The 17896-nt window shown below is 39.3% G+C and overlaps 1 protein-coding gene and 1 non-coding gene across 2 annotated transcripts in view; one reads left to right on the forward strand and one right to left on the reverse strand.

The window, feature by feature from the left end:
* The first annotated feature begins 3979 nt into the window (after positions 1-3979).
* Positions 3980-17896, forward strand: part of Hs6st (heparan sulfate 6-O-sulfotransferase) — a 79580-nt gene continuing 65663 nt past the window's right edge. The window contains exons 1-2 of the mRNA XM_017248973.3: positions 3980-4343; positions 5373-5787. Coding sequence (XP_017104462.1) covers positions 5602-5787 — 186 coding nt within the window. The 5' untranslated portion in view covers positions 3980-4343; positions 5373-5601. The remainder of the gene's footprint in view (positions 4344-5372; positions 5788-17896) is intronic.
* On the reverse strand, positions 15414-16342 carry LOC108130514 (uncharacterized). The gene is made up of 2 exons (XR_011443360.1): positions 15767-16342; positions 15414-15715 (listed from the first exon to the last, which is right to left on the reverse strand). It is a non-coding gene; the product is annotated as an uncharacterized protein (transcript).

Below are 17896 nucleotides of genomic sequence, written 5' to 3' on the forward strand. Positions count from 1 at the left end.
CGGATGGGTTTTGGTAAAGATATGGCCTGCGGAGGGTCACAGATTGTCGTTCCATGCATATTCCTCATTTTTGAAGGGGACCCTCCAGAAAATTTGACAAAAAATCGAAAAAATATTTCGTTGGTAGATTTTGATGCAGATTGATGGAGAATCCTTCTACAAATCATTTAAGGTATTCCGTTTAAGAATCGGATGGGTTTTGATAAAGATATGGACTTCGGAGGGCCACAGATAGTCGTTCCATGCATATTCCTCATTTTTGAAGGGGACCCTCCAGAAAATTTGACAAAAAAACGAAAAAATATTTCGTTGTGAGATTTTGATGCAGATTGATGGAGCATCCTTCTACAAATCATTTAAGGCATTCCGTTTAAGAATCGGATAGGTTTTGGTAAAGATATGGCCTGCGGAGGGTCCCAGATTGTCGTTCCATGCATATTCCTCATTTTTGAAGTGGATCCCCAAAAAAATTTAACAAAAAATCGAAAAAATATTTCGTTGGTAGATTTTGATGCAGATTGATGGAGAATCCTTCTACAAATCATTTAAGGTATTCCGTTTAAGAATCGGATGGGTTTTGATAAAGATATGGACTTCGGAGGGCCACAGATAGTCGTTCCATGCATATTCCTCATTTTTGAAGGGGACCCTCCAAAAAATATGACAAAAAATCAAAAAAATATTTCGTTGTGAGATTTTGATGCAGATTGATGGAGAATCCTTCTACAAATCATTAAAGGTATTACGTTTAAGAATCGGATGGATTTTGGAAAAGATATGGACTTCGGAGGGCCACAGATAGTCGTTCCATGCATATTCCTCATTTTTGAAGGGGACCCTCCAGAAAATTTGACAAAAAATCGAAAAAATATTTCGTTGGTAGATTTTGATGCAGATTGATGGAGCATCCTTCTACAAATCATTTAAGGTATTCCGTTTAAGAATCGGATAGGTTTTGGTAAAGATATGGCCTGCGGAGGGTCCCAGATTGTCGTTCCATGCATATTCCTCATTTTTGAAGTGGATCCCCAAAAAAATTTAACAAAAAATCGAAAAAATATTTCGTTGGTAGATTTTGATGCAGATTGATGGAGAATCCTTCTACAAATCATTTAAGGTATTCCGTTTAAGAATCGGATGGGTTTTGGAAAAGATATGGACTTTGGAGGGCCACAGATAGTCGTTCCATGCATATTCCTCATTTTTGAAGGGGACCCTCCAAAAAATATGACAAAAAATCAAAAAAATATTTCGTTGTGAGATTTTGATGCAGATTGATGGAGCATCCTTCTACAAATCATTTAAGGTATTCCGTTTAAGAATCGGATGAATTTTGGTAAAGATATGAACTTCGGAGGGCCACAGATTGTCGTTCCATGCATATTCCTCATTTTTGGAGGGGACCCTCCAGAAAATTTGACAAAAAAACGAAAAAATATTTCGTTGTGAGATTTTGATGCAGATTGATGGAGCATCCTTCTACAAATCATTTAAGGCATTCCGTTTAAGAATCGGATAGGTTTTGGTAAAGATATGGACTTCGGAGGGCCACAGATAGTCGTTCCATGCATATTCCTCATTTTTGAAGGGGACCCTCCAGAAAATTTGACAAAAAAACGAAAAATATTTCGTTGTGAGATTTTGATGCAGATTGATGGAGCATCCTTCTACAAATCATTTAAGGTATTCCGTTTAAGAATCGGATGGGTTTTGATAAAGATATGGACTTCGGAGGGCCACAGATAGTCGTTCCATGCATATTCCTCATTTTTGAAGGGGACCCTCCAGAAAATTTGACAAAAAAACGAAAAAATATTTCGTTGTGAGATTTTGATGCAGATTGATGGAGCATCCTTCTACAAATCATTTAAGGCATTCCGTTTAAGAATCGGATAGGTTTTGGTAAAGATATGGCCTGCGGAGGGTCCCAGATTGTCGTTCCATGCATGTTCCTCATTTTTGAAGTGGATCCCCAAAAAAATTTAACAAAAAATCGAAAAAATATTTCGTTGGTAGATTTTGATGCAGATTGATGGAGAATCCTTCTACAAATCATTTAAGGTATTTCGTTTAAGAATCGGATGGGTTTTGATAAAGATATGGACTTCGGAGGGCCACAGATAGTCGTTCCATGCATATTCCTCATTTTTGAAGGGGACCCTCCAGAAAATTTGACAAAAAATGGAAAAAATATTTCGTTGGTAGATTTTGATGCAGATTGACGGAGAATCCTTCTACAAATCATTTAAAGTATTCCGTTTAAGAATCGGATGGGTTTTGGTAAAGATATGGACTTTGGAGGGCCACAGATAGTCGTTCCATGCATATTCCTCATTTTTGAAGGGGACCCTCCAAAAAATATGACAAAAAATCAAAAAAATATTTCGTTGTGAGATTTTGATGCAGATTGATGGAGAATCCTTCTACAAATCATTAAAGGTATTACGTTTAAGAATCGGATGGATTTTGGAAAAGATATGGACTTCGGAGGGCCACAGATAGTCGTTCCATGCATATTCCTCATTTTTGAAGGGGACCCTCCAGAAAATTTGACAAAAAATCGAAAAAATATTTCGTTGGTAGATTTTGATGCAGATTGATGGAGCATCCTTCTACAAATCATTTAAGGTATTCCGCTTAAGAATCGGATAGGTTTTGGTAAAGATATGGCCTGCGGAGGGTCCCAGATTGTCGTTCCATGCATATTCCTCATTTTTGAAGTGGATCCCCAAAAAAATTTAACAAAAAATCGAAAAAATATTTCGTTGGTAGATTTTGATGCAGATTGATGGAGAATCCTTCTACAAATCATTTAAGGTATTCCGTTTAAGAATCGGATGGGTTTTGGAAAAGATATGGACTTTGGAGGGCCACAGATAGTCGTTCCATGCATATTCCTCATTTTTGAAGGGGACCCTCCAAAAAATATGACAAAAAATCAAAAAAATATTTCGTTGTGAGATTTTGATGCAGATTGATGGAGCATCCTTCTACAAATCATTAAAGGTATTACGTTTAAGAATCGGATGAATTTTGGTAAAGATATGAACTTCGGAGGGCCACAGATTGTCGTTCCATGCATATTCCTCATTTTTGGAGGGGACCCTCCAGAAAATTGGACAAAAAAAAAGAAAAAATATTTCGTTGTGAGATTTTGATGCAGATTGATGGAGCATCCTTCTACAAATCATTTAAGGTATTCCGTTTAAGAATCGGATAGGTTTTGGTAAAGATATGGCCTGCGGAGGGTCCCAGATTGTCGTTCCATGCATATTCCTCATTTTTGAAGTGGATCCCCAAAAAAATTTAACAAAAAATCGAAAAAATATTTCGTTGGTAGATTTTGATGCAAATTGATGGAGAATTGTTCTACAAATCATTTAAGGTATTCCGTTTAAGAATTGGATGGGTTTTAAAAATTAAAAAAAAAAATGGTTTAAAAAATGGGTTTTTAAAAGTTATGGCCTTTGGAGGTGGCCATATTGTGGTCCCATACATATTCCTCATTTTTGAAGGGGACCCTCCAGAAAATATGACAAAAAATCGGAAAAATATTTCGTTGGTAGATTTTGATGCAGATTGATGGAGAATCCTTCTACAAATAATTTAAGGTATTCCGTTTAAGAATCGGATGGGTTTTGGTAAAGATATGGCCTTCGGAGGGGCCCATCTGGGCCCTATTCTATTTGGCCATTTTTTCTGCATTTTCCACTATTTTTTAATCAAAAAGTGATTTTGTCAGGATGTTGTTATATTAATTATCCAAGACAGATTTAAAATTGCCGGCTAGTTATCGATAATTCGACACTTCAAATTTGTTTACAGAGGCACAGGGTGTACCAAATGTTAACTTTTAACAGAATTGTAAAATGTATCTGTATCTTAACCGCCTGTATCTTTGCGCGATGAAATTTTGTGCCTAACGCGTTCATCAGCTGTTGGACTGGCTCGTAACGTAAGGAAATCCGTAAGGTGCATTCGGATTGCGTATTTTGATTCCAACAACCCTGCCGGACGTTGCCTCCGCGGAGTCTCGCACGAAAAATCGCCCCAAAATACGCGCAAAACGCTAAAATACTGGCTAAAAACAAATAATTTATAAACCAGAAAGTGCCAAGTGCTGACCAAACTATGAAAAAAGATTCCCAAATCGAGTGAAAGTGAAAAAAGCGACCTTTTTGGTCTCCGTCGCGAAATGTGTGGCACAAACAGAAGGCGCGCTAACTGACCGTGTAACTAACGAAAATTCCCAAAAATGTAAACAAATAAACCTGTGCCATCCCAATAATTGTGAAAAATCAGCTCGCCTGCTTGGGGGCGACGGTGCAAGAGTGAAAAACAAGGTAAATTGGCGAATTTGTCAAATTGGCTCTTGCCGTCGAACAGCTGTTATCGTGCCGTCCCGCTCTGTCTGCCACTCTCTTTGTATTTTTGTTTGTTGTTTTGCCTTGTTTGCTGCATCGAAATGGCTAAATTCTATTATTATTTCCATTAGACTGACGTCACAGTGCCCCGTCACAGGGGAAACTAATAATTTGGTTGAACACACGCTCCAAATCGGCATCTGGTGCGGAGGAAAAGCAACCAGCAACGCCATGATGTTGCAACTCCACAGCATGATTCCCCACATCCGACGCCATTCAGCGATTTTTTATTTATATTATTTATGTTTTTCGCCAAGAAGCTACTTTGCAATTTGTTTACAATTGCACATCGCAGCGGCAGTGCGGCGAAAGCGCCTACGTAGCAGACCTGTTCAAGAATGTAGCCGCTTGGGCGTCAAACAGACTAGTTGGAGGTTTTTAAATAAATACACTTTCCCTGCAAGGGATCCTATTTGTTTATTTACGTTGTAACCCCTGAATCAGTGCTAAATCAATTTATAAAACTTAATGCGATAAGGGCACCGATAACCCACATTTTTAAGATATTTTTGTAATAAATGTTTCAAGTATAAAATAATAAAGAGTATCTATAGCTCTTCTTTCGTATTATTATCTATTTTTACTTGTTTATCCGCCGTCATCATTCTCTGATTTATGTTCTTGGCAATATATGTGAGTGTTTATTCGTACTCGTGCCGGTCATTTCAAGATTTCCCACCTAAATGTGGCTACTAAAAATTGGTAGCCTGTCCTCCCTAATTATAATTTAAATATAAAACCAATATACACCTATGCTGCCTCACTATCAGTTCCTTATCAGCCAATAGCTTGATTTGTTGAGGTGTTTTTTTAAAAGCCCTGTGGGGGAAAGTGTCCGATAACAGCCAGACATAATGCATTATATTTTCTCTTATCGGGCCGAGTCTAACTAATTCCATTTGCTTTTCGTTGAAACAAATTTTGTAAATAGCTTTTCTCTCTTTTCAGCTACCGTAAAACAACAAAAAAAAATAAATATAAACATTTCCGCGCTGACTGTTATGGTTGTGTCGGTGGCCCACTTCCAGAGTTCTTATCGGGGAATCGACTATGAAGTATGATTGAGGCTGCCTTGCCACCGATTCCCGGCTCGCGACTCCCAATATGATTCGATCCTGTTGGTGATGGCATAGAGCAGTCGGTTTGAAAAAAGGACACTGATCGGGGGGAATGGATCATGCCCATGGATATGCATAAGAACGTCTCTGTTCAAGTCGATAGTGATTTTGCCTTACTGCTACCCAGTGGAGTTTATGAAATCAAGAAAATGGAACCCCGCTCCAAAATACGAACAATCATTGTGTTTTGCCTCTTTCTGGCCATTGCCGGCATCATCGGATTCGGATACTTTTGCCAAGATCAGGTAAGCTTCCAACCTGGCTAATTAATTCTCATTGCGTCGAATATAAATTTCGAATGCCATGTATTTTTTGCCAAAAAAACATAATTCTTTGGGACCTTTTGGCGCCAATGCAAATTAGGCACGATTTGCAAAAAGCTGAGTTTCATACTTTATATTTGCTGCTTGTGTTTTTATTTAAATAGCCATTCATTTATTGCTTTTTTTTGGGAGGTTTGTCCACAGAAAACTCGTTTTGGTTGGGGCATCAATAAATTCAATAGCCGCCAGACTCACATACTATACATTTTTTGATAATAAATATGCGTCGGCATGTTTCCCCAGGGGATTACAAGCGCCTTCATAATATAGAAATCTGGTTAGATTGCTTTCATTCTATTTTTGTGAGCTTTAATTAGACAAACACACAAATTGTTTTGTTTACAACCCTTCGATTTGGCGCCTTCGAAACTCTCAAATTGTTTACCCCAAGGTGTTGTGGAATTTTGGCCTCAATGAGACGTTTGTTCACTGGGGGGTTCGATTGGGAAATCCAAAATTGCGTTCAAAATTCTTGCACTTACTTCATTATTCATAATCAGTCGAACTCGTAAATCTTTGGCCCATGTGCTTCATTGAAATTTGTCTAATCTGTAGGACTAATAAGGCTTCCCTCCCCGCGTTTAATGAGTTATTTAATGGCCGAGGTGTAAAGTTCATTCGTCGGCCATAAAAACGGGCATGGGATGACATTAAATTCTACCCCAGGGAGGCATAAACTCAAACCACACAATATTACCATAAATTTGGCACAAGAGTGTGTACTGGGGCCCATGTAGATTCAACAATTAATCTAACGCCTGCCAGTCATCTCTAATATTAGCCTCGATTAATTCGCTGAAAGATGCCGTAACTTCTTGGATGCAATCAGACCCGAACCGAACAGAATGGCAGACAAATTTATTTATGCCCCCGACGTTGATGAGTTCTATATATGCTGCTGATGAAAAATGTTTAAATTTTAATTTGGCGATCTTTAATTAAACAAAAAATAAATGTCTAGCTGTTGCTGTGCATAAAACTCAGCACCAGTCAAGTGGGCGTGAATGCCGAAAAGAGTTCAATGTCAAATATATGTATTTCAGTCTGTTTATGATATAGATACAATTCTGTATCTATTTTTTATTTTGTATATAGCTTTTTTTATTCCACCAATTGAGATTCAGTCATTTTTTCGGCAAGTTTCTTGGCGGAATGCGAAATTTAATTGGAAAAAGATAGCAAATTGAAATGGCAAACAGTACGACATTAATTGAGCCCAGCTGCCACGGCACACGATCTTGCCAGACATGCTGACGATTGGGGCACAACCACGCCCATTTAGCACTGGCCTGTGCGTGCCATTTAAAAATAGCTTAATTAGTTGGTTCGGGCCATATGAGAGGGGCATGCTCCAATGAAAAATGCGTCGAAAGCTAACTGGAATGAAACTGAAACTCATGCATTGCGTGTCTCCGTATGAAGGAAAGACATAATATTCTATTATTTGGGGATGTGAGGGCGGAACACTTCTTGGGGCGTACTCAGATTTGTATTCCTAATGGGCCATGGCCAAGAGGTAAGGTGAACATAAATTACTTCTGGCTACGCCTAAGGGGAAGTTGATGTGGAAGTATTTTATTCTCGGACATAGTACTTAGTTTGATTAATGGAAAACGATTTTTAATTGCTCTCTTATGCGAATTGCGGTGGCTATTCCAACTGCCCTTCTGCTGTCCGATCTGATGCATAACTGAGATAAATTAGGGCCACCTTTTAAGGAGATAAATTAAGAGAAAGAGAAATCTTTTATGATTTTGTGAAAAATATGTGTAAATATTATCTTACGAATCCTGAAATGTGTAAGCTTTATCAGCCTCTTAACGATTAACAAAATCGTTGACTTTTACTCTGAATACTGAATGCCCCAGTCTCCAGCCACGTTTATCTGAATTTCGTGTTTTTTTTCCTAATTCGGTTTTATTTATTTCAATGTATGCAAATATCCGACCACTGAATATTTATTCAGTCTTTATAAAAAGCCATTAATTAAATGCCGCTGGTTTGAGTGGCTCGAGTGTGTTTGAATTGTGTCTGTTGTTTGGCCGGAAAATTATTTGTGGTAAGAGGATTGTGTCTGACTGTTGTGACGCCTGATCCAGTAATTGTTTACGCCATATCCATAGCGCCGTCCAAAGTTCATTTACAGGTGTGTGTTTTCGTTTTTCGTATATGAAAGTATGAGTTTAGTTACATCTTATGGCACTCCCGACTTTCCCGATCAGATAAACAAGTCGGGTGTTTATTATTTCAGTTCGCTTGCATTTTGAACTTTCATATTCGAACAATTCACACAAGCCGAGCTAATGAAATGAAAACTATTTATGACTCTGCGGGTCTACTAGTCTGTCTGTGCGTTTGGTTGTTTCCAATTGTTTTACGGAAATTTTACACTCATGCCCGCAATCCACAGAGAAACTGTTTTGTTTTTAGTTTTTATTGCACCATTTCCACATATCTGTGTGTTTTTCTACAACTTTTTTGTGGCACTCACATAAATATCCCAAATTACAGGGGAATGAACAGTCTACGAAGTTGCAGCCGTATTTATAACTATTTTAATGTCTCAATTAAAGCTGCAGAACACTTATCGTTACCGGCCAGTGGATCGTGCCAAACTTCGACTTTGACTTGCGTCCCATAAAAAGTTTACACCCTGAATATATTTATATATTTTATTAGCAAAGCTTTGTTTGTCAAGTCTGCATTCTATGTTTGACTTTTTATGGCAGTGTTAATCAAATTAATTGAGTGTGGGACTTACAGATTTCCAAACATGCCTATACAGAATTTTTAACAACAATTTCTCAGTTTTGTCAACATAAATTTCTGGAAGGGATCCCCAGATTTATGTTTCTACGAGGGGCTTTCTATGGAATTGAGGGCCCTGCTGTGTCTTAAATGTCTCAATTACCTTAAAGTCTTGGGCTTGCGATCGTAAAAACGATTTATTATGTGAGTTAATATACCACTATCAACGAAATATATTGTTTAATGTGGTGTTGCTAGCCCTCTGCGTGGGTTGGTTGATGAGCCCACCCTAAGCCTAAGTGCCAAGTGCTTCATTCAATAAATGTTCTTACATTCTCGGCGATCAAGATAAAATTCCCACAGTTTGGCTCGGACAGGAACTTTGGCATAATCAATTAGCATTAATATGCCTTCCATGTGACGTCTTCATTACGCCGCCGCCCAAGACCAGTGGCAAGTCGGCAAAAAAATCAAGAATTAAGGCGAGAGAGCAAACAAAAACCGCAAAATACATAAAGTCCAGACCAATTAAACTATCAGAAATCTGAAATATGTATGGAAAGGGAGAGGAATAAAGAAATTCAAGCTCCGCACATGCCACAAAAGCCAGCAGCTAGCATGCTGGAGGAGAAAAAAAAAAACGCAAAAGCCAGACCAGGTCATAACTCAAACCGCACATGTCATAAAATCCGGGGGAAGCGTGTCAGGCGGCACTTTAATGTGGGCACTCTAAGGCTGGAAATGAATTTCCAGATTCCCCAAAACACGAAAACCGAAAAACAAAAGATCAGCTGGGCATTATTCACGCCTGTTTGAAGTTAATTTGTGCGCAAAAGATCAAAAAATTTCCAGTCTGGCCAAATCAGATGACCCGATACCACTGACCAGATACCAGTCCTTCTCGTAACCGTAAGGATGCATCAGTTTGGGTATCGAATATCGAAACCTTCGACAAATTAGTCCCGAAATAAAACCCGTTGACTGGTTTAGCTTTTCTTTGTGATAAAACTTTGTTGATAGCCCAGCTTGGAGAGTCGAGTCTCTGGTTTTCTGGCTGCTTCTCTGGGGGGGGGCACATGGAGCCAAAACAGGTTTGGTTTTTGTCTCGACCTTCTATTGTGTGAGGTATGTGTTTGGATAAGGTGGTTTTAAGTTTAACTTGGAAGAAGATTTCTTAAATTTATAAAATAAAATAAAGTTTTTATTAATATAACAATTAATTTTCTTAAAAGGAAGGATATAAGTCAAATACCATAGTTTATACATATTTAATAGAGCGTTGCTTAGTCGTCTTGGTTTTTATTTGAGACCTTTTTTATAGAGTCCCTACAGCAGACCCTGATGTTTTGAAAGCGCTGTTAACTGATAGCCGTTTATGATCTTAAACGGCAATGCAGGTAGATAAAAGCCTCTCTCCTATACACAGGGCGGTTTAATGCCTTTAGGGCAGGCTCGTAAATGGGAAGATCAAACGCTTGCCATTCGGTATATTTTTTGCATAGTAATAAAATCCATTTCTAACATAATATACTATATTTTATTGGGGTATTTAATTTCATAGTTCGTGATTCTGGTGGTCTACACAAATCGCAATTTTTGATGCCAAAACCGATACTTTGATTTATTTCCATCAGAGCGGAATATTTTGGCTAAATTGTTTTTGAACAGTCATCTGAGTGGCAACAGCTGAACTGCCGCTACCACTGCCACTGCCACAGAATTTACAATTTATCCATTCTTCAGTTTTAGTTTTAGTTTCATACTCGCCCGTTGGCTGATTTCCATCTCTCGGCATTTCGCAATCCATTTAGAATTATTCATTTATGTGCAGAATCATTGTGCCGCTGCAATTGGCAATTAGAAATTCAATTGAAGCATTTTGTAAAATGCAATTAGCGTTTTGTAATTCTAATTGCAATCATTTTGTCATGTTCGCGTATTCCAGTTGTTGGATCCTTTTTCGCAGCAAAACCGACTGCATTTAATTCCCGGCTAATTGGATTATTTTCGGGCCAGAATTATGAAAAGCGAGCACTTTAATAAAATGATTTCGTACCATTTATGGGTTGTTTTTTTAAATAATTGAAAATGTTGGCCAGTATTTCGTAGTTGGTCAGTACTCTCTGAAACTTTATTATCCCCAATAAACCCTTAAAAACTCTCTATTTTCTGCACCAGTTTGACTTTTAACTAAAAAATACAAATACCACAAACAAAAACAAAAAATGAAAATGTGTGGAGCAGAAAAGAAAACGAGCAAATTTGTGTAATAAGCATCCAATTAAAACTTTTTCACACAATGCAACCCAACCCAAGCAACTAAAAAGTCTACGGGCTAACAATGCAGAGTGCTTAGAAAGAGACGGCTAGCTGGGGGTGAGAAAGAGACAGGGACAGAGCGGCAGAGCGACAGGGACTCGACTGTCGCCTATTTAACGAGCTGCAAAAATGTGAGCCGGCTGGAAAAGCTGGAAAAGGCGAAACCGTTAGTATTTATTATACGATGTGGTGTACACTGTACAGGAGATGGTTGAGAGGGATGCCACCCCAGGGGGGAGGCTGTGGGTGACGACGAGTGAGCGGTGGGGCATAAAGGATTTCCGCTTGGTTGAATGAAATATGAGCAGATTTTCGACAGTGTTATACTTTTCCAAGTACAGAGACATTGCAGAAAGAGAACAATTCATTATGCGTGATATTTCATTCAAGACCTCTAACTCAATCATCATCATCACGATAATGACAGTGATAATTATAATCATTGTTATTGTTGTTGTCTTGTTGGCTAAAGCTATACTAGACGCATATATAGATCAAGTTGTGTGTGACAATGTGAGAGGCGTGTCTGGGATTCGAAATTGCAAAATGTTTCGCTTTATGGTTTCTGTCTATGTCTTCCCCCGGGTTTTATTTCTTCTCTTAATGTGTGGGGATTGTGATAAAAATAATCCATTGGCAGACGACATGGAAACAGAAGCTAAACTTTTTTTGTTGCAAACACTCTAAATGTTATGATGGTTGCCTTCTTTTTGGCGGATTTCTGCAAAGAATAAACTACTTGAACATTGTTTTGCACTTGCTTCTGGTGGACGGGAGCCAACCCACGCCACCGCCCCCCCTGACATATTTTCCAGTTTGCTCACGTATTAATTGCTCAAGTGGAAGCGACAGCCAAGTACAAAGCCAAAAAACAAAAAACCATAAAGGCACAAAAACGATAAGAAACAAAAAACAAAAAATTGTTATTGACCGAAACATGTTTTTGATGTTTCCCAGTTTCCCAGCACTTGAGCTCAAGATATATATATAGTTTATGTGTAACAAGGATATCCCTAATGGGCGTTATTTCTCGATGTATTTTTTTCCTTCGTTTTTTGATTTATGAAGGTCTTCTGTCTTTGATTAATTGGGTGGTGGGGGCATAACGAATTAGCTGAAATTAATAACTGTATTGTGTGTGTGAAGTGTTGAGGCAATTCAGCCAGCCAAGGTGTTTCAGGGGGCATTAATTAGGAAGCTTTGTTGCCCCCCAAATACTGGCCCAATGTTGCACAAACCCCATCAGCCTTATTGATAATTTCAATTACTTCCAAGCCAGACTAGCTACATAAAACGTATTCCCCATTCTGTTGAATATTTTCCCTTTCATGCTATTGGCTGGAATCTTTTTCACAAAATCTATTTTCAGACTGATAAATCAGATTAGCTTCTGCCCCTTCATTCTGGACCCCCCATCAAGATCTCAGTGCCACCCCAACTCATCTCATCTCATCCACCCATTTCTTATCCCAACTTCCTTGCCTTGAGTTCACATTTGAAGTATGTGAGACTTTTTTGTGATTTGTGTGAGCGGCTACAGTCCGGCTTCAATAATGCCAACATGGTTTGGAAAATATATAGAAGAAATTTTCAATATTTAATCAAGTAGTTCAGGTAGGGAAGGTTGACTGTATTTTCTGCCATATAGAACTCCTCTTGCAATTTCCATCAATGCAGACATCCGAGACACGAACTGCATATCAAACACGCACCAGACAGGAGGATTTGTATACACATATTTAAATTCGAGGCACTCCATGAATGCCGATTGCACACTGGCCACTGAAAGTGCTTCACGGAAGTCGTAAATCGTCTCAAGAAATCGTCTCGAGCTGACCCAGCCAGGACTCGGTAGAGGGAGTGGCGCAAATGTCAATAGTGTGAACAGAATGCTATTAATATGGAAATATCAAACGATTTCCCCAGATTCCCCAAATAGATGCATGTTTATATTTAGGCCTTTCTCCCATTAAGAAGGCTACCCAGAAACCGAAAGGGAATCTATCCATCTGTTATGGTTCAATAGCTTTTACCACTCGACTACTCATCTTTTCATCTTGACCGACAGCGCCCATCAGCAGCTGTTTGCTTCTGTCTGGCCCCGACCTCAAACACAATTCATCATCAGAACTTCAAAAAGTGCAGCCAACTTTCGACGCCCCATAACGAATGGCCACTTAGACAATCGGCTTCGAAATGCCACACATACTTGGAGGCCCTCGAGTGGAATTGTTACAAAAATGTGTCTGTCTATTTAGCATAAGCCGCTCAAGTAGCCGATAACAATAGGAAAACAAAAGACACCATCATCCGAGCCGGAGTATGTGCACAAGATACTCATTTCAACTCATCGAATCGTCTCAAATTAAATTTCGAATGCACAAAATTGAATTTCGAGCAAACTCCTTTCAACTTCCTTTTCTCGAATCTGGGATCTGTTTTTTCTTTCCTACTTCGATGATGTTTGTGTTAAAGTAATACCCTAGCTTGTTTGTGATTATGTTGAACATATGTTGACAAAATCGAAGGGAATGGAAACCGAAACCCGGCGAACATGGACCGCACATGGGATCACAGAAATGCATTTGAGACCAAACGGAAGCCGGTCCATCTCCTCTTTGTTTGGCTTACTCTTTATTCTAAAGAATACATTATAGTTATTCATGGGATTATATAGTTTGTGGCTAGAGATTCATTCAAGTTTTGTAATAATACAGAGTAATACAACAAGTAAGTTCTTTGTTTATCGCCCTTCTAAATAAAGATTATTGTTTTCTGGTCTCTATTTTTTGTTTGCTGATACAATTATTATTTTAGTCACTTCCCCAACAAACAAGTTTCTTCTTAATCTGCAAAAAAATGTTCTGGCATTGATGCCAAAAAGTCTTGCCCATTCAGTAAAGTTGTCTCTCCTTTTTTGTTATATTTAAATGCGAACATAAATTAGAAAAAAATTGCATTTTCAGCAGAAGAGTAGAAAAAAAGTTGTGCGGTGACTTGTGCTCATATTATGGCCTCATTGTATCTCATGCAAATTGTCACATGAATATGAATGCAATTCAGCTGTATTTGTTGCTGCTGCCGTTTTAGTTTAAAATGCGTGCTGGTGTAACTCGAACTGGAAATGGAAATGGAGACTGAGATGGGCTGGGGGCATGGACATCAAAATGGGGTTTAGGGGATAGAAGAAAGCGACGCAGCTGGACAAATGGGCGGCCCAGCGGCGGGCTTTGGAGGCCCCGCAGGAAACATGCAAAATATGTTAAATATATACAAAGCCCCAGAGAACAAAAAAAAAAGAAAGTTTTTCAAAACTACAAACAAGCTAGAATATACCCTGAAGTCGCATGTTTAAAGTTGAAAAAAAATATAATCAACATTTGAGGCAACAAACTCTAATAGAATTTGAAACTAAAAAATACTTTGAATTCGAAATGCTTCCTAGTCCCAACTGACTGGAAACGTTACCCTCGAAAGAGTATTTCAGCGAGAGGGGCAGAAGAATTAAATCGTCTCTATGCGTCACGCGGCATTTGAGGCAGTTTAGTGGAACGAAGAGTGAAGCTGACTCCGTTGACTCTGGCTCTGGCTTTGGCCTGGCCTGGCCTGGCATTTGGCATTCGGTCGTTTGTCGTCACTTGAGAGCTGAACGAATGCGGGTTGGACTAAAAAAGAAAAAATAAAAAATACAAAAAAGTAAAGAGGCAACACAACATTGCCATCGACAACGACAACGACAGAAAAAGAAGAATTAAAATTGGCATGGACTGCCAATGAATTTAGCAATGTCAATGCACTTTTGGTGGGCCACAAAAATAGACAACCCGCAGGAGGCGATGGGCTTCGAGAGGAACTCCATTTAAGTGGCACATTTTAAATTGAACAAAGGCCAAAAGCAATTGAGAACTATTTGCTCATTCACATGCACGGACCATTCCCAACATTTTCGTTTTGACCCTTTTTCAAAATAAATTCATAACAGTGGGCATTGTGTATGCCGCCAACATACGGAAATATTCAATAAAATTAACAACTTTGATTCACAAAAAATAAACAAGTGGATGCCATCCAGGGGGGGCTACACACATCCAATGGTTAATATTCTTTGAAGAATTTTCGTTGAAAGAATTGAAAATAGTACTTGAACATTTCAGTCACGCTCTGATTTCCTGTCCTCCGAGCAAGGGACAACAAACAACCTGCCCAATATCTATTAACACGCTGGGCTGGGCTCTCAGGTCCCGGATAAGATCTGCTTATGTCCTGTGGTACGTGGCCATTGTTAGCAGCACTCACACACTGCCAGGTCTGCCAGGACTTGGGCTTTGTTTCTATTGATTTTCTTGGCCCTCTTTGCGGTGTTCTTTTGTGTTTCTGTCCTGCTGGCCCGGTTGTGTGCGGAGTGCCTACATACACCCAACATTTACCTGAAAATGCAACCACGAAGGACAAACAGCTGCCACAATGACAATAGAAAGGTGTTAAATCAGGAAGGAAATATCGATTTCTGTTTATTCATCGTTCTTTGAGGTCGAGCCTCTCCAAGAAATAGGGGTGTGCTAGTTTTAGATTTAGAATTTCTAATAAGAGACTACTTCTATCAACTAATCGCCAAAGTCGCACTTATCCATCGTTACACAGTCTCCATTATTTCGAACAAATCCAAACTTACAGCGACAGCCCATTACACAAGTCATGTCACAAGGCTCGTCATTGAACAAAAGATGATGGCAGGATGGCTCGAAACAATGCTTACAACCGTATATTTCGTTCAGAGGGCACTCTATTTAAGAAAAAAACAAAGTCAATAATCAACAATAGAATAAATAATCACCCTTTAATGCATTCACTTTCAACAGGACACCAATTATTGAGAGCAAAGCCAGCGCTGAAGTCCTCATTTTGTTTCAAACGTTAATGAAATGGTTTACTAAACCTATTATCGATGAAATGGCTTTTAAGCTTTAATGCATTAAGTCGAACTAAATCTCCAATGAAGTGAAGCTAATTGAACCGATTAAAGTGGTTGTGGGCCGTAAAGTGAGGATTGCTTTCTGAGCTCTGTGGTCCAGCTCTGGTTCGAGAGCTTAGTAACTCGTAAATTTTTGGCTTTATTAAAATTTATTAAATTTATCAAGATATTGCTGGTCTCTGGATTCACTTAACCCGTATACTGTCAAACAGAGGAAATTGTATTACACAAATGCCGATTATCTTAATCTCGCACTCCCTGTCCGGAATCCAGAGCATTCATCAATCATGTTTGGCTGCCAGCTCCGGGCAAGTGGCACTTCGGCATGTCCCCACCGTCTTCCCAGCGCGAAGGGGGTGTTCTCTGGGAAATAGGGGTGGGCTATGGTGGCTTTACATATACATGCATATAGATATTAGTCCCAACTATCGTGTTGGTCCAGTGAACTCCCAGCGTGGGGGATGTGAGTTGGTGGGGACAACATTGTTCCCAGGCCGGACGGACAGACGTTTGTCAACATTAACTACACTTAATTCAAATTGTCATCAGACATGTCACATCGCCCAACCGACGGACTGCCGGGCTGCCGTATATGTTGCATAAATTACGCCATAAAGCTGCAAATTGTTGCCGCAACAATTGAAAAGCAGCATTGTGCGTTAAATTGCATAAAAACTGCAACAATTATCGCATGTGTTGCATGTGCCGCACGTCCACCAAACACAGTGCAGCATTTTGTTCGACAATTAATGGCCGCTGGCCAGCAAATGATTAGAGTGCCATTCTGCCGAGAACTCCCCAGTGCAATTCAACCGAACTGACCTGCCCAGTGAGGAGCTGGCATTTTCATTTCCACAATTTGCATTCGCAGGGCGGCTTCCGTGGGGCGCGTTTCTTTAATTGCCGATAAGCTTTTCTGTAATTGTTCTTTATGTTTGTTTGTTTTTCCCGCCTCCTCCGCGGGATGGAGTTCTTTTTTATTATTTGCATGCCTCCAAAGTGTTGAAGTGCAGCTGCAGCTGCCCCTTTTTCAACAGCCAAGTGACTTACTCTGCCCCAAGTACTGCCAGTGAGTGGCTTTTAGGACGGGGGAAATCTGGAATGGATCCAAGTAATTACCAAGTAAAGAAGCCGTTTGTTGTCGGATGCAATTGAGTGGTTCGCATAGTGTATAATGATTTTACACATTTTATTGATATCGTTTAGTAGCTCGAGTTACTGGAGTTGGACAAAAAGCTACAGAAATTAAAAGGCAAAGCAGTCAACTATGAATAGATACTGCGACCTTAAATGCAGGAGCGTGGATGAGAGTGCAGTCGTTTTTTAATTATCTTTTTCGCTTTAAAGTTTAAAGCAAACTTTCTGGCCACTTTTGAAACATTTTCAACAATTGCCAACTTTTAGCATCAACATTTTAACTTTCTTAATAGCCCAGGCTCAAAGAGACCCCCATTTTGGTCCACAATGTCGTATCAGTGGCACACGTGTCGTCGCCGTTGGGGCAATTCAATTAACCCATACAACATTTGGTAATTTGCTTAGACGACCGACCTTTGTTTCATTAAAAGGAAAGCTGTGTGCCAGCTTCCGTCAACCTTTCACCTTACCTGAAACATTCTGCGCATAAAACTAATTTTCTACGACTACGAATATTAAACGCAATTTTCAGCCCACGTGAATGTGAGATAAGATTGTCTTCCTCAACTTTAAGGGTGAGGGTGAAGGCTCATCCCAAATGAGCCGAAAACTCAATCTTGGCAGGGCTCTTTATGAAACATTACAACCGAAAGCATACAGAAAAGCCATCTAGAAATGGTTCACCTTGCTCGACCTTATCAATATTCATAACTTTCGAGGGCAATGGGAAAGTAGATAGGAGCTACAGTTGCCGCTGGAGTTGAAAAGTGCGGTACTAAAAGAGATTTATGCTGTAAGTTGGGCCTTCCACCGTCTCCCCCGACGATTGATAAAATTTTACACAAATTGACTACG

The sequence above is a fragment of the Drosophila bipectinata genome, chromosome 3R (genome assembly GCF_030179905.1).
Source record: "Drosophila bipectinata strain 14024-0381.07 chromosome 3R, DbipHiC1v2, whole genome shotgun sequence".
Taxonomy (NCBI): Eukaryota; Metazoa; Arthropoda; class Insecta; order Diptera; family Drosophilidae; genus Drosophila; species Drosophila bipectinata.